Raw genomic sequence first — 17,542 nt, forward strand, 5'->3', positions numbered from 1 at the left:
TTATAACAGCTTATACATATTTTCCTGACTTTAATTTTCATTATTGTTTTCGGTTACCATTTAAAGCCATTTAATTTTTGTGACTTTAATTTTCATTACAGCTTATACATATTTTTGTATTTAAAGCCATTTAAAGAATTGCTTGATACGAAAGTGGTAGTATCAAGTGGAATAATTTACGATGAAAATATGCATCAACATATTAAAAAATGGAAATAAGTTCCAAAAATAAAAATATATGCATCAACATTTCGGTTACCATTCAAAAATATGCATCAACATTCTTTTCCTTCTTTTCAGCTTTTATTAAAAAATGGAAATAAGTTCTACATTCTCAAACAACTACCTTTCCATATTCTTAGTAATAATTGCTAGACAATAGGTTAGTAATAATTGTTAGACAATACCAATATTAGGTTAGCCCACATCTTTATAATTGAGACTGTTCACTTAACGAGGAATACCAAAAAAATTCTGCTACACGTTTTCCCTATTCCTTGAATATAGCTTTTCTTCACTTTACCTTTTCCCTATTCCTTGAATGTAGGTTTTCAATAATTACACCATTTTAATTTTATACGTTCTTCAACTTCCTATGCAGATTCTAATAACTCTATATCATCATGGTTTTAGTATAAATAGATCCAACATCCATTTTATTTTTATTTTTATGCTATCTAAACCCTAAACCAACATCAAGGTTCTACAATCCAGGGTTCAGGTAAAGAAAATGTTTATTGGGAGTTTTTAATCCAAGTATATTTTCATGGTTTGGCTTCGTCTCATTCAATTAATAGTTTTAATTTTTTTTCTTTTGTGATTTATGCAGAATGACTCTATGTCTCAGTGTGATTTCTGACATCGTTCCTCCAAAACTGAACTGGCAGATTAAAGTTCGTATACGAAGTTTGTGGAAAGTTCATTCTTGGAATGACCACAATACTATTACCAGTTTAGAAATGATTTTGATTGATGAAAAAGTGAGTGTTATAATTGGTGTTTATCATCTTTCATTTTTTATTTAGTTTTTTTTGTTATTTTCCTAAAATATTGCATTTTTACTTCTTCCTGTGTTGTTTTTCAGTGTTCAAGTATCCAAGCTTCGGTGAAATCGACACTAATCAGTGAATTTGACTCAAATCTTGAAGAGGGATCTTGCTATATAATTTCTAATATATTGGTTGGATTGCATGATCCTAAATTTATTATGACAGACCATAAGTACAAGATTAACTTCATCAAAACCACCAGTTGTACTAAGATTGGAGATGTTCCATCCATTCCTAAAACTTATTTTAAATTTGTAACTTTTCCTCAAATTTTGACTGGGCTTGACCAAACACGTGCAATAGGTTAGTCATACTTCAAATTTAAATTTTGCGAATTTAAATTTACGATTAACTAAAGTTTATTTGACCATATTTTTTCAGATGTCATTGGTCACGTGATTAAAAAGTTTGACATGAAGGAAACAATGAGAAGTGGAATTAGAGTTAAACTCTTAGATATTGTGTTAGAAGATTTGGAGTAAGAGTTTGCACTATCATTTCGTTATTATGATTATTATTATGTTTATATTATACAATAACACTCATATATTAATTGACTAAAATTGTTGTTTTATTTGTGTCATCAATGCAGAGGAAATAATGTGGATTGTACTTTATGGGCTGAACATGCTGAACAGATGAACACTTATTTAACTGATAATGGTTATGATAAGTCTGTGATAGTCATTTTACAGTTGTGTAAGCCTAAAATTTTTCAATGTAAGTGACTTATATTTTAATAGATTATATTTTTTGTAGTTGTACTATTTACAAACCTTACTAACAAAATAATATCTAAATATTTTTCCAGCAATTCATGGCATATCAAATGCCTTTAATGGTACAAGAATCTTTATTAATAGCAATCTAAAGGAATCTCTTGAATATAAAGAGAAGTAAGTTCAATTTATTTTTTGAATATAAAGGAGTCTCTTGAATATACAAGAATCTTTATTTTTTGTTTCATTATTTATTTGGATTTATATTTTATGTTAATTTTATGTTGTTAGGTTGGAGAATGGAAATAAGTCATCAAACCAAATGATTAGTTATGTATCTAGCCAAAGCAACAATGTTTCAATGGATGATTTTCTTAAACATCCGAAAATGACTATTTTTGAAGTTCTTCAATGTTCTAAGGTAATAATCTTTTTTTTTAAAAAAATTTATATGTATAAATCCAATTTCTTCATTTAGATACATATATTTAATCAATTATTGTTTTATATATGTGTATTTGCACATTAGGTTTCTACTGTTGTTGTTCTTGCCAAAACAATTGATTTTGACCACACAAAGAAATGGTATTATCAAGCATGTACTAGATGTTCAAGGAGTGTACGTACAAAAAGTGGAGATTTGTATTTTTGTGAAAGTTGCGTCGATGTTCTTCCAGCGAATCCAAGGTATCGTAATAAATATTTGCTTTGTTTTTTTATTAGTTTGCATTCCATTGTAATTTGTATTCTTTACCTGTGTGCAGAATTAAGATACATGTTCAAGTTGCTGATGTGAGTGGATCTTCAACTTTTATACTTTTTGACAGATTGGCTACACAAGAATTAGAAAACCCCAGTCTAAACCTGTTTGAGGTAGAACATTCATATATTTTGTTGATTAGGTTTCTCTTTTTTCTTTGTTTAACGATCTCTAATACTTGCAAAATTTATAGGATAATAATGATGTCACCTTATGGCCTGCTGTTTTTAATTCATTGTTGGACAAGACTATGCTATTCAAGATTCATGTTTCCAATGGTAATATTGAAAAAAAGTGGCAAAGCTATACTGTGGTAAAAATTACTACAGATCAAAATTTGATTGATCAATTCAAAATGAAACATGACATCCATGACATGAATGTAAGATTGCTTGAAACACTTTAATTTAACAAAAATTATTTTCTACTGTCTTGGCATTAAAATATATTTGACTTAAACATATAATGATAATGATAGGATAAGGATGAAATTGATCAAGTTAGTAATAACCATACTGAAGTTGAAGACAACCTATCCAAGGTATTTTTTCAACAAGTATTATATTATTTGCTTCCTTCTGCCATAATAATAATGAATCACATATCATATTGGAGCTGATTATTATATAAAATAACTTATAGGAATCTATTGCTGAAGAGTTTAATCATGCTTATGACAAGGTATCTACCTAAAATCCTATGTTCCTGTTTTTCTACTTTAGTATTTGTTAGAAATTAATTTAATAAATTGTAAATTTGACTATTTTTTTTATTTTAAAATATTCAGAATAATATTGATGAGAGTACTCCAACCACCTTGATGAAAGGAAAGAGGGTGTTCAGTGATGTTGAAGTGCCGTCAACAACAATTGAAGAGTGTGATGTTCAAGCATCAACCACTAAAATGCCAAAGTTTGTTCATATTAAGAAGGAACCTGCAGAGTAGAAGTTTTTAGTTTAGAATGCAACTTTTTATTGTATTTGGGATTTTATATTGTGTACTTTGTATGTTTGAACATCAGACCTTATTAATATTTAGGATCATGTTATTTTAATGCAATCCTGTCATTTATTTTTATATAATATAATTTGTTATTGGATTAATAACTTCTCGAACTATCCTTTATGTTCGTTTCCTCTTCCTAATTTTAAAAGTTCAAATAATCATCTTCATCTATTTTATTGTATTCATTCATATCATTTCACCAGTGTGCTTTCATATCTCTGGTCATTAGCTTAAGGTATTCTTATTAACTTTGTCTTAATTTAACATCTTTCTCTCTTCTTTAACTCACTGTTTTCCTACATAAAAAATATCAGCTTTGTCATTCTTTCATTATGATTTTATAATATAATAATGAAGGTGGATCTGATAATTTAAAATTGTATTATTGGGCACTTTATCGAATAACTGATATATTTTCATTCATTTTTCATGTTCACACTTATCAAAATTTCTATGATCATGATATAGCAAAACAAATATCTTCATTTTTTTTTCTCTTAATCTACCATTATCTTTATTTTCATTCAGCCTATCATTTCTATTTCCTACACATACGTAATTTAATGTCTCAATTAAAGAAAATAATGTTATAATTGACCTTACTTTTAAAGTGTATAAAAAAGAATGGATGAAGTATTAATGTATTTATTATATCTTAATTGAATTTTTTTATTATTTGTAATTCCAATGCATATTAAATATTCTTATTTTATACTCACATACCAATATGTATATGATTGCTTTTTTGATGAACTATTTACGATGAAATATTTCATAACTTTCACGCTTCTCAAACAAATTTTATGACGTGTTTTTAATGATGGTATGATTACTTTTTTAACTCCTCAATAAATTGTACTTATAGTAGTGTATTTCACTTCTCTAATTTTGCTTTTGGTGTAAATGTTTATATTGAGCAGGTGTATCAACCCACAAAGAATCCTATGAACACTTTCTTCATCAATATTATAATTATAATATCTCACATGTAAGTTTCTTTTTTGTTTTTTTTTTTTATTTTTCTTTTTAATTTGGATTTGTGGTGTTATTTTTTAGTCTCCGAGCAATATGTTCTTTTAGTCTTTATTTGGAGTAACTAAGAGTATAATAGAATGAGTTACTTTTACAAACTTACAAACTTACTATTTGAGTATCACTGCTGCACCATGTCACTATCAACCCACTAATGTTCAACCTTAAACCTCCTTCAAATACCCACTTCACCCAAACGACAACACCTTCCTACTTTCTCCCCCTACTCAACAACAATTGAATCAATAGCAGTAGCTCTAGCAATACTGATTCTATTTCCGACGATCTTGGTCTTTGGGTTTACCATCATTCCGGTTTACTCCAACCGAGTTTCAAGTTCGTTTTGGTACCTATTTAATATTTTGAAATAACTGAATATTATTATTGAAATCCATCATGGCATACATATTATTATATATACCATTATCAATAACTAATATCCTAATCCTTAATGCAGAACATAAGTTGCAGTTTTAAAGTACGACAATGGAGGAATTTGAACGGCATGTCAGCAAACGCGCGAAGTTAAGTGGCAACCTATCCAGACCTTCAGAAAATACTTATATGTCAACTGCTTCTAAATCGACGGGTCTTCAAACAAAAAACACTACACTTCAAACCATCTTTGTTCATAATAACTTCGAAAGATTGCCGTTGTCCAACATCTCAAATGGTATATATGTGTATATGTATTAGTTTATTATCTATTAACATTGTATACATGTTTGTGTTGTAATTCAAATTTCAATATTGAACATACTGATTTTAACTATAGTTTTAAAATAAAAGATTTAGGCCATATGAGGGAAGGAAAAATATCAGCTAGGAGATTTATTTTGAATAATGGTACCCTGTTACGACAATCGGAAAATTGCAGTAAACTTGATTGCCAAATGTCTCCTTCAGCTTTGGGCCATATTAATAAAAGAAAAATATCAGCTGGGCGGTTTATTTTGAGTAATGGTACTCTGTTACGTCAATTGACAAATAAATCTAAATATGATCACCAAAAATCTCCTTCAACATATTCAGATATGGCCTCTGTAGAAGGTACTTTTTATATTTTTCTATTAATTACTATAAATACTCATTTCATGATTTCTAATTTACATGCCTTAAGTATATTTATGTTGCTTTCAGCCATCCATGAAGTTCAACATTTTAATTTTTGTACTCGAAATAAGTGTAGTGATGTCTTGCAAAACACTCACAATATTTCCTCAACCCCAATAGAGGGTAGCTGGAAATCTAGAAAGATAGGACCTGGTAAATTTGTCATAAGAAATGCAAATACATCAGGCTCTTCTATCTTGATCCATAAGGGGCATATTAATTTGTCTGATCAGGGAGGTAAGTCATCATTATATCATTCTAAAAATACATTTTATACTATTTTTATAGATATGTATTTCAACTAATTTGTCAACTTTTAACTTACACTATTTCATATGATAATTTTATTTATTTGTAAATTATTTTTTACAATTGAGCAGGTTTTACTTTGTCTACACGTTCAGATTTGCAAATGATAGATGCTGAAAATGTAAATCCTGATACATATGGTACTTATGCTACCTATTCAAATAACAAATCAAACCATCCTAAAAGATTTGTTTTGTGCGGTACAAGAATTGGACGACGTTTGTTTCATGATAATGTTGATGATATTACTCAAAGTAGACCTATTGATTCAATTCTGCAGCCTTTACCTGGTATTAATTAATTAAGTAAATAATTTTAGACAATGTGTTGATTTTCTACCTGCCAATTGTAATGTTCATATTATGACGAATTCCTTTTTGAATCAGATTCAAATGTTGTTGACGCGGATGATGTTGATGTGAATGGAGATACTTTTATGCATGATCAATTAGATGGTTTGTTTAATAATAATCAAATAAATTTTTCAGGTTTCTTTGAAATGAAATTTGACTAATTCTTTTATATTAACAAATAATAGCCAATACACCTGTCTCTTATTATTTGTGTTTATTGTGCTAATATAAAATCCAACACTTTAGTTTTTTCTTATATGATGATGCAGAACAAAGACAACATGAAAGGAATGGTCCTGAACAAGAAGCACAACGACAACATGAAAGGAATGGTCCTGAACAGGAAGCACAAATACAACATAAAAGGAATGGTCCCGAACATGAAGCACAAAGACAACATGAAAGGAATGGTCCTGAACAAGAAGCACAATTAAATCTTTCGATCTTGCAAACAAATCAAAATGGTAGTTGTCTATATACAATAGTAATTTATGAAATTGTGTATTTAATAAAACACATAATTGTTCTTTTGTATATCTTTCATAGGAAATGCAATTGAAGATGATGAAGACAATGACATTCACAGTGAGTTAGCTGAATTTGAATATGGTTCAAGTCTAAGTGAAGGTTTGTTTGAAATATGTCATATCTTATCTTATTAAAAGTAATGGTTCAAATGGATTTGATTCATCCCTTATTCGTACGAGATTAAAGAAAAGTATACGTGGAGCTAAATTGTTTAATAAATACTAATGAACTTGCACAGATTATTGGGACATCGATGATCCAAGATGGAGTTGTCGACATTGTGGTGCCATGATGTGGTACGAAGAACGACTCGAAAAACATCGTAATTCTGAAAACCCAAAGTTCTCAATGTGTTGTTTGCAGGGAAAGGTTTCTCTTGATAAACTATTAGATCCTCCGCCAATTATTAGAGATCTCTTTCTAAACAATGATAGAAAAAGCAAGCATTTTTTGAAGCATATCCGTTCTTTCAATATGATGTTTTCATTCACATCTATGGGAGGTAAAATTGTCAATGATATAAATGATGGGAATGGACCCCCAATGTTTGTAATGAATGGTGAGAATTATCATCAAATAGGAAGTTTGCTGCCACCTCTTGGATCGAAACCAAAGTTTGCTCAATTATATATATATGACACAGAGAATGAAATTAATAATCGAATGGATTCCGTTAGGTACAAGTTTATTTCTAAACAAGTAGTTTTAAATTGCTGAATTTTAAATATTATTTACTATTATTTTCTTAATTTTATATTCTATATTGTATTTGCAGAATGGAAAATGACAGATCATCATTGAGGGCATCTATTATTAGTGACATCAAAGAAGCACTTGATGAGTGTAATCCATATGCCAAAACTTATAGGATGGTCCGTGACAAGCTACAAGAAGAAAATGTTCACCATTTGAAATTAAGGCTTATAAGTAAAAGAGGACGTGATTGTCGAACACATAATCTGCCAACTGCATCTGAAGTGGCAGCACTTATTGTGGGTGATTTTGATTCTGCAGATGCTGAACGGGATATTATCGTAGAGGAGAGATCGGGGCTTTTGCAACGTGTTTATTTGACAATGCCATCGTATCTACCTTTACAGTATCCAATTTTGTTTCCACAAGGAGATGATGGATTTCATCCAGGAATACCATTAAAGTTCTTTAATGAGACCACAAATGCTAGACAAAAAGTTTCAGTCAGAGAGTGGTTTGCATATAGGATTCAATATAGAGAGTCAGAGCATCCACTTTTACTACTTTCTAGAAGACTGTTTCAGCAATTTTTGGTTGATGCATATAGCATGGTAGAGTCTTCAAGATTGAATTGGTACAAAACACATCAAAAAGACGTAAGAGCTGAGATGTACAAGGGACTTACAGATGCCATACTTCGCGGAGAAACTGATGCTGCAAATGCAGGAAAAAGGATAGTTTTGCCATCGTCTTTTACAGGTGGTGCACGTTATCTAATTCAGAACTATCATGATGCCATGGCAATATGTAGATGGGCTGGATATCCCGATTTGTTCATCACTTTCACTTGCAATCAGAAGTGGCCTGAATTACAAAGAGTATTGACGCAACAGGGACTTAAACCAGAAGATAGACCAGATTTGCTTTGTCGTGTTTTTAAGATTAAACTTGACCAATTGATTAAAGACATAAAGGAAGGCAAAATATTTGGCAAAGTCAAGGCAGGTAAGTATTGATAGATCAAGCTCCTATTTTGATATTTAAAAAAACTAAATAATTTATATCATTGATTAAATTTATAATTTTTTTTTTATATTTACGTTACAGTTGTTTACACCATAGAGTTTCAGAAGCGTGGATTACCACATTCCCACATACTTATTTTCTTGCATCCTGAATTTAGATGTCGAACAGCCAATGATATTGACAAAATTATATCTGCTGAAATTCCTGACAAAAATCTTGATCCTGTCTTATTTCAAATTGTAACGACACTGATGATACATGGTCCCTGCGGACGTCAAAATAAGAACTCGCCATGCATGCAGAGTGGAAAATGCACAAAACATTTTCCTAAAAGATTTGTTGATAGTACTACAATCAGTGACGATGGATTTCCTTTATACAAAAGAAGAGATAATGGTATCACTGTAAAGAAGGGTGGTATTGAAGTTGATAACAGGTTTGTTGTACCTTATAACAGAAATTTGTTATTGAGATATAATGCTCATATAAATGTTGAGTGGTGTAACCAATCCCGTTCTATAAAATATCTCTTCAAATATGTCAATAAAGGTCAGGATCGTGTTACGGCAACATTTTATCAAAGTGCTGGCCAAGGAGAGAAAAGATGCGTAGATGAGATACAATTGTATTATGATTGCAGATATTTATCCTCATGTGAAGCAGCTTGGAGATTATTTTCCTTTGATATCAATCATAGAGAACCTGCCGTTGAGCGTTTGTCTTTTCACTTGCAAAATGAACAGTATTTAGTTTTTGAGGATGATGTTCCATTGCAAGATGTAATCAACAATCCAAACTCCCACGTGACAAAATTCTTGGGTTGGATGGATGCAAATAGAAAATATCCTGAAGCAAGGGGCCTTACATATAGTGAATTTCCTTCAATGTTTGTTTGGAATAAACGTAGCCGTGAGTGGACAAAGAGAAAAAAAGGATTTGCAATTGGAAGATTACAATTTATTCATCCAGGAAGTGGTCAACTATATTACATGAGAACCTTGCTTAATCATATCAGAGGAGCAAAATCATTTAAAGATATTAGAACAATAAACAATGTTGTTTATGACTCATTTAAAGATGCTTGCTATGCTCTGGGATTGTTGCGCGATGAAAAAGAATTCATTGATGCCATCATAGAAGCAAGCCATTGGGGGACATCTTATTATTTAAGGAAGCTTTTTGTAACCTTATTGGTTCTGGACCAACTTAACAAACCAGAATTAATTTGGAGCAAAACTTGGCAATATATGAGTGATGACATTTTGTACCGGCGAAGATTAGAACTCCAAATTGAAGGTATGATGATCTTACAATATGATTAAATATTTATTTTTAAAATAGTGTTTTGAAAGAAGTATTTTTTTTTCACTGTATCATCATTGTTTTGATTCCAGACACCAAGAAATTTCTAATATAATAAATGTTCTTACTTCTTTGAATATATATGGGAATGAATTATTGGTATAAATTATTTAGAAAAGATATATTAGTTTCTTCTACAAATCTCTAAGCTACGATTTCTATAAGTATGAAATAAGTGGGATATATGTTTTGATAATTATTTATAACAGCTTATACATATTTTCCTGACTTTAATTTTAATTATTGTTTTCGGTTACCATTTAAAGCCATTTAATTTTCGTGACTTTAATTTTCATTACAGCTTATACATATTTTTGTATTTAAAGCCATTTAAAGAATTGCTTGATACGAAAGTGGTAGTATCAAGTGGAAAACAGTTTAAATTGGTATTTTATTTTCCTTACTCTTTATGCTATAATCTAATAATGTATTATTCTAATATTAAATATAATTGTGTTAATTCAGATTTAGTTTTGACTGATGAGGAGTTACAAAATTTTGCTCTTGCTGAGATAGAGAAATTACTACAAAGCAATAACACAACTTTGAAAGACTTTCCTGCTATGCCACAACCAGATATGTCATTGTTATCTAATGGTCAGAATAGACTCATACAAGATGAACTTAATTATGACAGACAAGCTTTGGCTATCGAACATGAAAAGTTGGTGTCATCGATGACTTCAGAGCAAAGAGGGATATATAACAGTATAATGCAATCAGTTGCTCGAGGTAAAGGTGGACTTTTCTTTGTCTATGGATATGGGGGAACAGGAAAAACTTACATTTGGAGAGCTATATCTGCAGCTATAAGATCAAGAGGTGAAATTGTGCTCACTGTTGCTTCAAGTGGAATAGCAGCGTTGCTAATACCAGGTGGTCGAACTGCACATTCAAGGTTTGCTATTCCATTAAATATTGATGAATTTTCTACTTGCAACATTGCACCAAATAGTCCTTTAGCTCAGTTGATAATTATGGCTAGACTTATTATTTGGGATGAGGCTCCAATGATGCACAAATATTGCTTTCAAGCTGTTGATAAAACTTTTAGAGATATTCTCAAGTCCTCCAATCCTAATAGTAGAAATATTCCATTTGGAGGTAAAGTAGTTGTTTTGGGTGGTGATTTTAGACAAATTCTTCCTGTTATACCGAAGGGAACAAGAGAAGATATTGTGCATGCCAGCATTAATTCATCTTATCTATGGGATTTTTGTCAAGTAATGACATTAACCAAGAACATGAGGCTTCAAACTGGATCGTCAGGATCTGATGTAAATCAGATGAAGCAATTTTCTGATTGGTTGTTGAGCATTGGAGAAGGAAAAATTGGCGAGGATAATGATGGAGACTTAAACATTGAAATTCCGGATGATATGATAATTAAAAATTCAGGAGACCCCATTGCTTCTATAGTTGCTGATACTTATCCATCTTTCTCTGGGAATTTTCATGATCCATCGTATTTTCAAGATAGGGCTATTTTGACACCAAAAAATGAAGTTGTTGAACTCATAAATGATTACATGTTATCTTTGATTCCTGGTGAAGTTAAAACATATTTGAGTTTTGATACACCATTGGAACAAAGTGAAACTCTTGATGGTCCATATAATATTCTTACTCCTGAATTATTGAATACCATCAAAGCTTCAGGCCTACCAAATCATCAATTGAAATTAAAGGTTGGTGTGCCTGTTATGTTGCTCAGAAATATTGACCAATCATCAGGATTATGTAATGGCACGCGTCTCATTATTACTCAACTGGGAAATTTTGTGCTTGAGGCGAAGGTCATTTCTGGAAATAATATTGGCCAAAAAGTGTTTATTCCGAGGTTGTCATTGACTCCTTCTGACATGAGAATTCCATTTAGATTTCAGCGCAGACAATTTCCCATATCTGTTTCTTTTGCAATGACGATAAATAAGAGTCAAGGTCAATCTCTTAAACATGTTGGGATCTACCTTCCACAATCTGTTTTTACCCATGGTCAGTTATATGTTGCAGTTTCTAGAGTTACTTCACGAGATGGTTTAAAACTTCTTATCACTGATGATGATGGTAATGCCACTAATAAGACTTCAAACGTTGTTTATAAGGAGGTCTTCCAAAATATGAACAACGTACGTTACTTATTCTATGCTAAATTATTATCAAATTTTATTTTATTTTTTATTTAACGAATTATTTTAACAACTTAATTTTCCTTTGCCGGTTTAGTCCATTGGTTGATTATGCTCTTGAATGATATTTGGGTGGTTAGAAATTTTTTACTTCAATACTGTTATATCTCAATATATAAATATAAGAACTCCATTAATTTATGTGGTGTTTATTTTTTTTTAATATAGGTGGATCACTAATAGTACAAATTCAAACGGTTTTGATGCATATTATTTATGGTGTAAGTTTGTTCAAATTACTATTTTAATTCCTTTACAACATTTGTATTTCTATTTTAATTTACTTTATTTTTGTTCAATTGCAGGAAAAGTCAGAGAAAGCAACAATTGCTAATTACTCTTTTAACCTTTTTGTAGCCAAGGATGCTTCTTCTGTCTTCCTTTGCAACACCATCTTTGTTCTCTGATTCAATGCTAGCATCAGCTCATGTCTTTCATATTCGTTCTTTCTACCATCTTTTTTAAGCTGAAGAACTTCCTTTTCACGTGAAGCTTTCCGTAACCTAAATTGTTCAGATTCCTGTTTAATTTTGTGTTGCAGTTGAACCTTTTGAGATTTAATTCTTTGGATCTCATCCTGCAGTTTCTTTGCAGCTTCATTACCTTTCTGTTTTTGTCTCAACATATGAGCCTGAGCATCCTGTTTCTTCTTCAGCTAAGAGACCTGTTATTCAAGTGTATTTAATTTTTGAAGATATTATTCTTTTAGTTTGTGAATGCTATTACCAAAGATGGATTTGAGTTCTTTAATTCTCCTAGCAAATATTTTTCTCATATTACAACTCAAGAAATTTCTTTTCATAATTTTATTTGATAATTGAAGTATTGTTAAAATATATAGTTTTTTTATTTTAAACATTAATATTTTTATTATAAACATAAAATATCTATTAGAAATTTGTCGCGTGCAACGCACGGGTAAAAGTACTAGTAATACATAACGGCGCTGCACGAGGGGTTTCTGGGTTTTGTGTGTGACCAAACTAAGTTTTGTGTGGGTTTTTTTTTTTTTTTTTTTCTCTCATTTATTTTTTCATTTTTATTTATTTTTACTTTCCTTCCCAATTATGTATTTGTTGAGATTATCAAGCGTGAATATTGAGAAAATAAAGGTTCTTTTTGGTAAAACTAGCTGGTAGTTTATAGCTGATAAGCTAATGTGAGTGTTTGGTAAATTAGCTGTTTCATTAGCTGATAAATACAAAATGACATAAATGATCATTTTAATTAATAAGGGTATAAATGAAAAAAAAGTCACAAGCTAAAAGCTACAAGCTCAAAAGTTACTTCAAATAGCTTTTGAAAAAAAAGCTAAAAGCTAGTAAAAAAGCTACAAGCTAAAAGCTAAAATAGCGTTACCAAACAGAGTTTTTTTATTAATGTGAGCTGAAAAGTTAAAAGCTAAAAGCTCTTTTTTAGGTGTTACCAAACAGACTCAAAGTGCAGGGAAAACTCATATTAATTAGAAAAGTGAGACTTAAGCATTTATAAATGAGAGAACTCACACACGTAATATCTTAAGACTTTGGTGAATATGTAGTGTGTCTCTTACAAGGTGTGTAGCTCATAAAGAACAATGAAAAATATTCCCTCTCATTGACCCCCAAATTGATGACTTGACGAAATTAGGTGTTACCCTAGGATTTCGACTTACTAAAGAAATGGGCAACTAAGGCCCAAAATTGGCAATTGGGCCTCAATTTGGTGAGAAGGCCCTAAATTGGTAATTGGGCCTCAATTAAATAATTACATTGCCATTTGGGTCGAAGTGGTTCGACCAAATAACGCTTAGTAGTCGAAGCTGTTCGACTAGAAAGATGATCAGAGGCTCCAGCGTTCGACCAAACCAAAAGGATGCGAAGACTTAAGGATTTTTGGCTGTAGAAACTGAAGTGGAGGTCGAGAGGCAGTAGAAGTTAAGAGGCAGTTCCAGGCAGTTTTTCTGGCAGTTCTCATAGGACGCGTGGAAGTCTCACAATTGAAGATCTTGTATGTCGAAGACACGTGTTGACTGATAGCCAGTCGACCGTTAGTAGTAGTTATTTTATTTCTCTATTTAAGCAAGTTTTATAGGAATAGTTAGGGGTCCGCATTTTCTACATAAACACAAGTAAAACTCAAATCTCTGCGCAATGAGTAACGAGTGCAACCTTGGAATGTACGTATGCGTACCAGTTTAATTAAATGCAATCATTTTACATTACATGTTATCTTTCAGTGCACATTTACTGCCTTCTTTTTTATTGCTTTGATTTACTTTAAAGCCTTTAATTTCAGTGTTTACTTTTACGTTAAAGTCACTATTTTACATTTAATACAAATCAGATACACATAACATAACAAAATAAAGCAATCAGTCCTGGAGTATTCTAGTTGACTCCGCAAAGTAACCTTTAAAAAGGAAACTAGCGCTTGTTTACCATTTTTCTGGGTAAACATTAGGTCAAACCCCAATAGTGGTATCATGGGCCGTTGGTTAGAGTGAAGGATCGACTCGCTCGTACCGCCTATCATTTACTCCCAAATCGATGACCTAACAGAGTTCGGTCAAACCCCAATAGTGGTATCATGAGTCGTTGATTCGAGTGAAGGACCGACTCGCTTGTATCGAAAGTGTGAATTGAAAATGTTGAGAAAACAATTTGTGGAGAAATCTCACATTGATTAAAAAAGTAGAGACTTGAGCATTTATAAGTACTAGCATCCACACACCTATCATCTTAAGGTTTTTTGTGAGAATGTGGTGTGTCTCTCACAAAATGTGTTGCTCATAAAGAAAGATTCTAATTAAAAATGTTCCCTCTCGTTGACCCCTAAATTGATGACCTAACAGACATACACACCTATTACCTTAAGATTTTGGGTGAATTTGTGGTATCATGCGTGAGAGGGTGTATGAGAAAGATTTCAAAGCCCACATTGGTTAGAGATAGAGACTTAAAATAGTTTATATACAATGACACCCTTCACCTTAAAATTTGGTTTTGTATGGATGAATTAGGCTTAACCCAAATTCCAAGAGTACTCAGTATATTATTTTTCTTCTTTAAGTTGCTTTCTTAAAAAAAATAGTTTTAGGTATGTTAGTATTAGTGGTATGAGATAAAATAGAATGAAATGAAAACTAATAAGATTATATTATTTGGATTTATAAATAATGCATGGAATGGAATAGAATATGATGGAATCCATTACATCACATTTCATCTAATTTTTCATTTTTTTTTCTATCCAATTTTGAGTGTATGTGATGGAATGAGACAATTTTAATAAAATAACCAAACAATTGAGTGAGATCTATCTTTCGTTATATTCCACTCTATTCTACCATATTATATTCCATTCAACTCCGCTTTGATGAAATCCATCTATCTAAACATAGCCCTAGTTTCCATTTACAACCACTCACGTAATTTATCCATCAATATTAAGGTTATCTAATATGTTTCTCCTTTTTTTAATGTAAATATGGTGATTTGACATATTTTGTGTATTATCCAAAAAAATTACAAGTGTGTGTCCCCCTACAAAGGCAGGCAGACTCAGAGGTCTTAGTAGGTATATTACATGTTTAGGAGTGAGGGCTAGCTCTTGGTAGCGAGTAGCCATGTATAGAGGTTTTTGAGACTATTTTAGGGACCAACTCAAATGAGGTGAGAGGTCATGTTGTTGGCCAGGACTGTTAGGTCGCAGACGAACGGTTGAAATGATGTTGCTAAGGTTACTCATAGCGGAGTACTCTCTAAGTGGTGTTTGAATGGGTGTGTGTAGGTAAGTATTACTTTAGAGCTGTCTCTTATTCTTTTTGGGGGGATAATGTATTTATAGGAATACTCCTAAAACTAGAGTTTTTGCCCCATTGAATGTGGTTTAACCGCTTCTTTTATTGAGGAGATCATGGTCCGACTATATTTTTGGAGTCAACAAAGACTCACTCTTACTTAACCACCACGTCAGCCGGACTGTTAGAGTGGTTGCTAAATCGGTAAAGCGGCAAGCAACAAAAGTTTTTAGAAATATTTATCTAGGAAATTATCGTCTCCACAGGGATTAATGATTATCGAATTGTCGCTCGACAAGTCTCGCGTTCTTGAGTTTGGGTTTGAATGGGTTAAAGTAAAAAAGTATGAACAAGGAAATAAGTGCATTCTTTGGAGAGGAGAAACTTATCAAGCATGTATCTCTAACAATCCAAATCCAAACATAAAGCAAAAAGCAAAAAAATGAAGGTTTAGATTTATGAGGTATATATATATAAAGACAACCATCCCTACTCAAGATTTGTGAGGTATATATCTATAACAACCCAAATCCAAACATAAAGCAAAAAGATTAAGGAAGACATCAATAATGATTTATAAAACAGATTTTATACAACAATATGATCAACAAATATACATAGGTTCAGAGTAAGCATACAAACCAACCCATCAAAATAGATTTTACAAAAAGAGAAAAAAGAGATAAACCAAAACATCTCGAGTTGTCAAGACGATTGGTGAGAATCCACCTCCGATTTGACAAGATGCAGGCTTTATTTGTTATTTTCAAGCCCTCTCTACCAAAAAATGGTCTATGATGGATTAGGGTTCAAAAATATCCAAAACATACCTTAAAAATATGTTTTTCCCTATTTACACACTTTCAAAATCGCCTAGATCGCGCTTAGCCCGCTCAACAGAAAAATGAAATCTTATTTGGCTATAACTTCAGAACCGTAACTTCGATTTTGCGCCCAGTTCAATGTGTCGAAAAGATTATTCAATGATGTATCCAACAATGAATAAATATGAATGAAATTGATGATTTCTTCTTCTTTGATTTGAGCCTTATTCTTTGATGAATTGCTCAAAATAGTGCATTTGAAGCGGTGTCTTCGACACTTTATTGCTCATGCTCCAAATATGCATCAATACCTACAAAATGACTAGAAAACTATCAAATGGTACACAGATAATTAAAAAACACAAATTATGCACAATATGTACAAATCTAACTAAAACATACGCATTCACGCACAAGTTGAGGAAAAAGAGACGATAAGAGCCACAAAACTATATACAAAAATAACCCGTGCCCAATGACTAATAATCCAAGTGTCTATTATTCAAGTATAGTAGACCATCCAAGACGTTAATTAATCAAGGTGCAAATATGCTTTATTTTATTTAATGTTGTCAATGATGGTTTTTTTTTAAAATTGAAAACGATTGTGGCATGTGTAAGTAGTGTGCAGAGTTTTGAAAAAAACCACGAAGAGTCTTCTATATGAAAGATTTTTCTCCTTATTCCATTTTACTTTATGCAACTCTGTTCGAGCTATCCTTTTTAGATTTTTCTAGCGTAACTTTTGAACTTCTCACAGGTACGAGACTTGTCTCTCTTATAAATATTTTGTATGTC

General features: G+C 31.6%; 2 protein-coding genes across 2 annotated transcripts; both read left to right on the forward strand.

Moving 5' to 3' along the window:
- The first annotated feature begins 830 nt into the window (after positions 1-830).
- LOC131640044 (replication factor A protein 1-like) lies at positions 831-3,474 on the forward strand. Its single transcript, XM_058910481.1, has 12 exons — positions 831-980; positions 1,085-1,352; positions 1,431-1,527; positions 1,642-1,769; positions 1,861-1,945; positions 2,060-2,189; positions 2,298-2,455; positions 2,533-2,641; positions 2,722-2,910; positions 3,007-3,069; positions 3,171-3,209; positions 3,316-3,474. The coding sequence occupies exons 1-12, from the start codon at positions 831-833 to the stop codon at positions 3,472-3,474; spliced, it is 1,575 nt and encodes a 524-aa protein (XP_058766464.1).
- Positions 3,475-6,597: 3,123 nt separating this feature from the next.
- LOC131640131 (uncharacterized) lies at positions 6,598-12,188 on the forward strand (the record flags this gene model as incomplete). Its single annotated transcript, XM_058910564.1, has 7 exons — positions 6,598-6,805; positions 6,888-6,968; positions 7,108-7,546; positions 7,645-8,567; positions 8,670-9,884; positions 10,416-12,079; positions 12,177-12,188. Coding segments are annotated over 7 exons (4,542 nt in total), but the record flags the coding sequence as incomplete, so codon positions are not given.
- Between the last annotated feature and the right edge of the window lie 5,354 nt (positions 12,189-17,542).

Source organism: Vicia villosa, linkage group LG1, assembly GCF_029867415.1.
Source record: "Vicia villosa cultivar HV-30 ecotype Madison, WI linkage group LG1, Vvil1.0, whole genome shotgun sequence".
NCBI classification, from domain to species: Eukaryota; Viridiplantae; Streptophyta; class Magnoliopsida; order Fabales; family Fabaceae; genus Vicia; species Vicia villosa.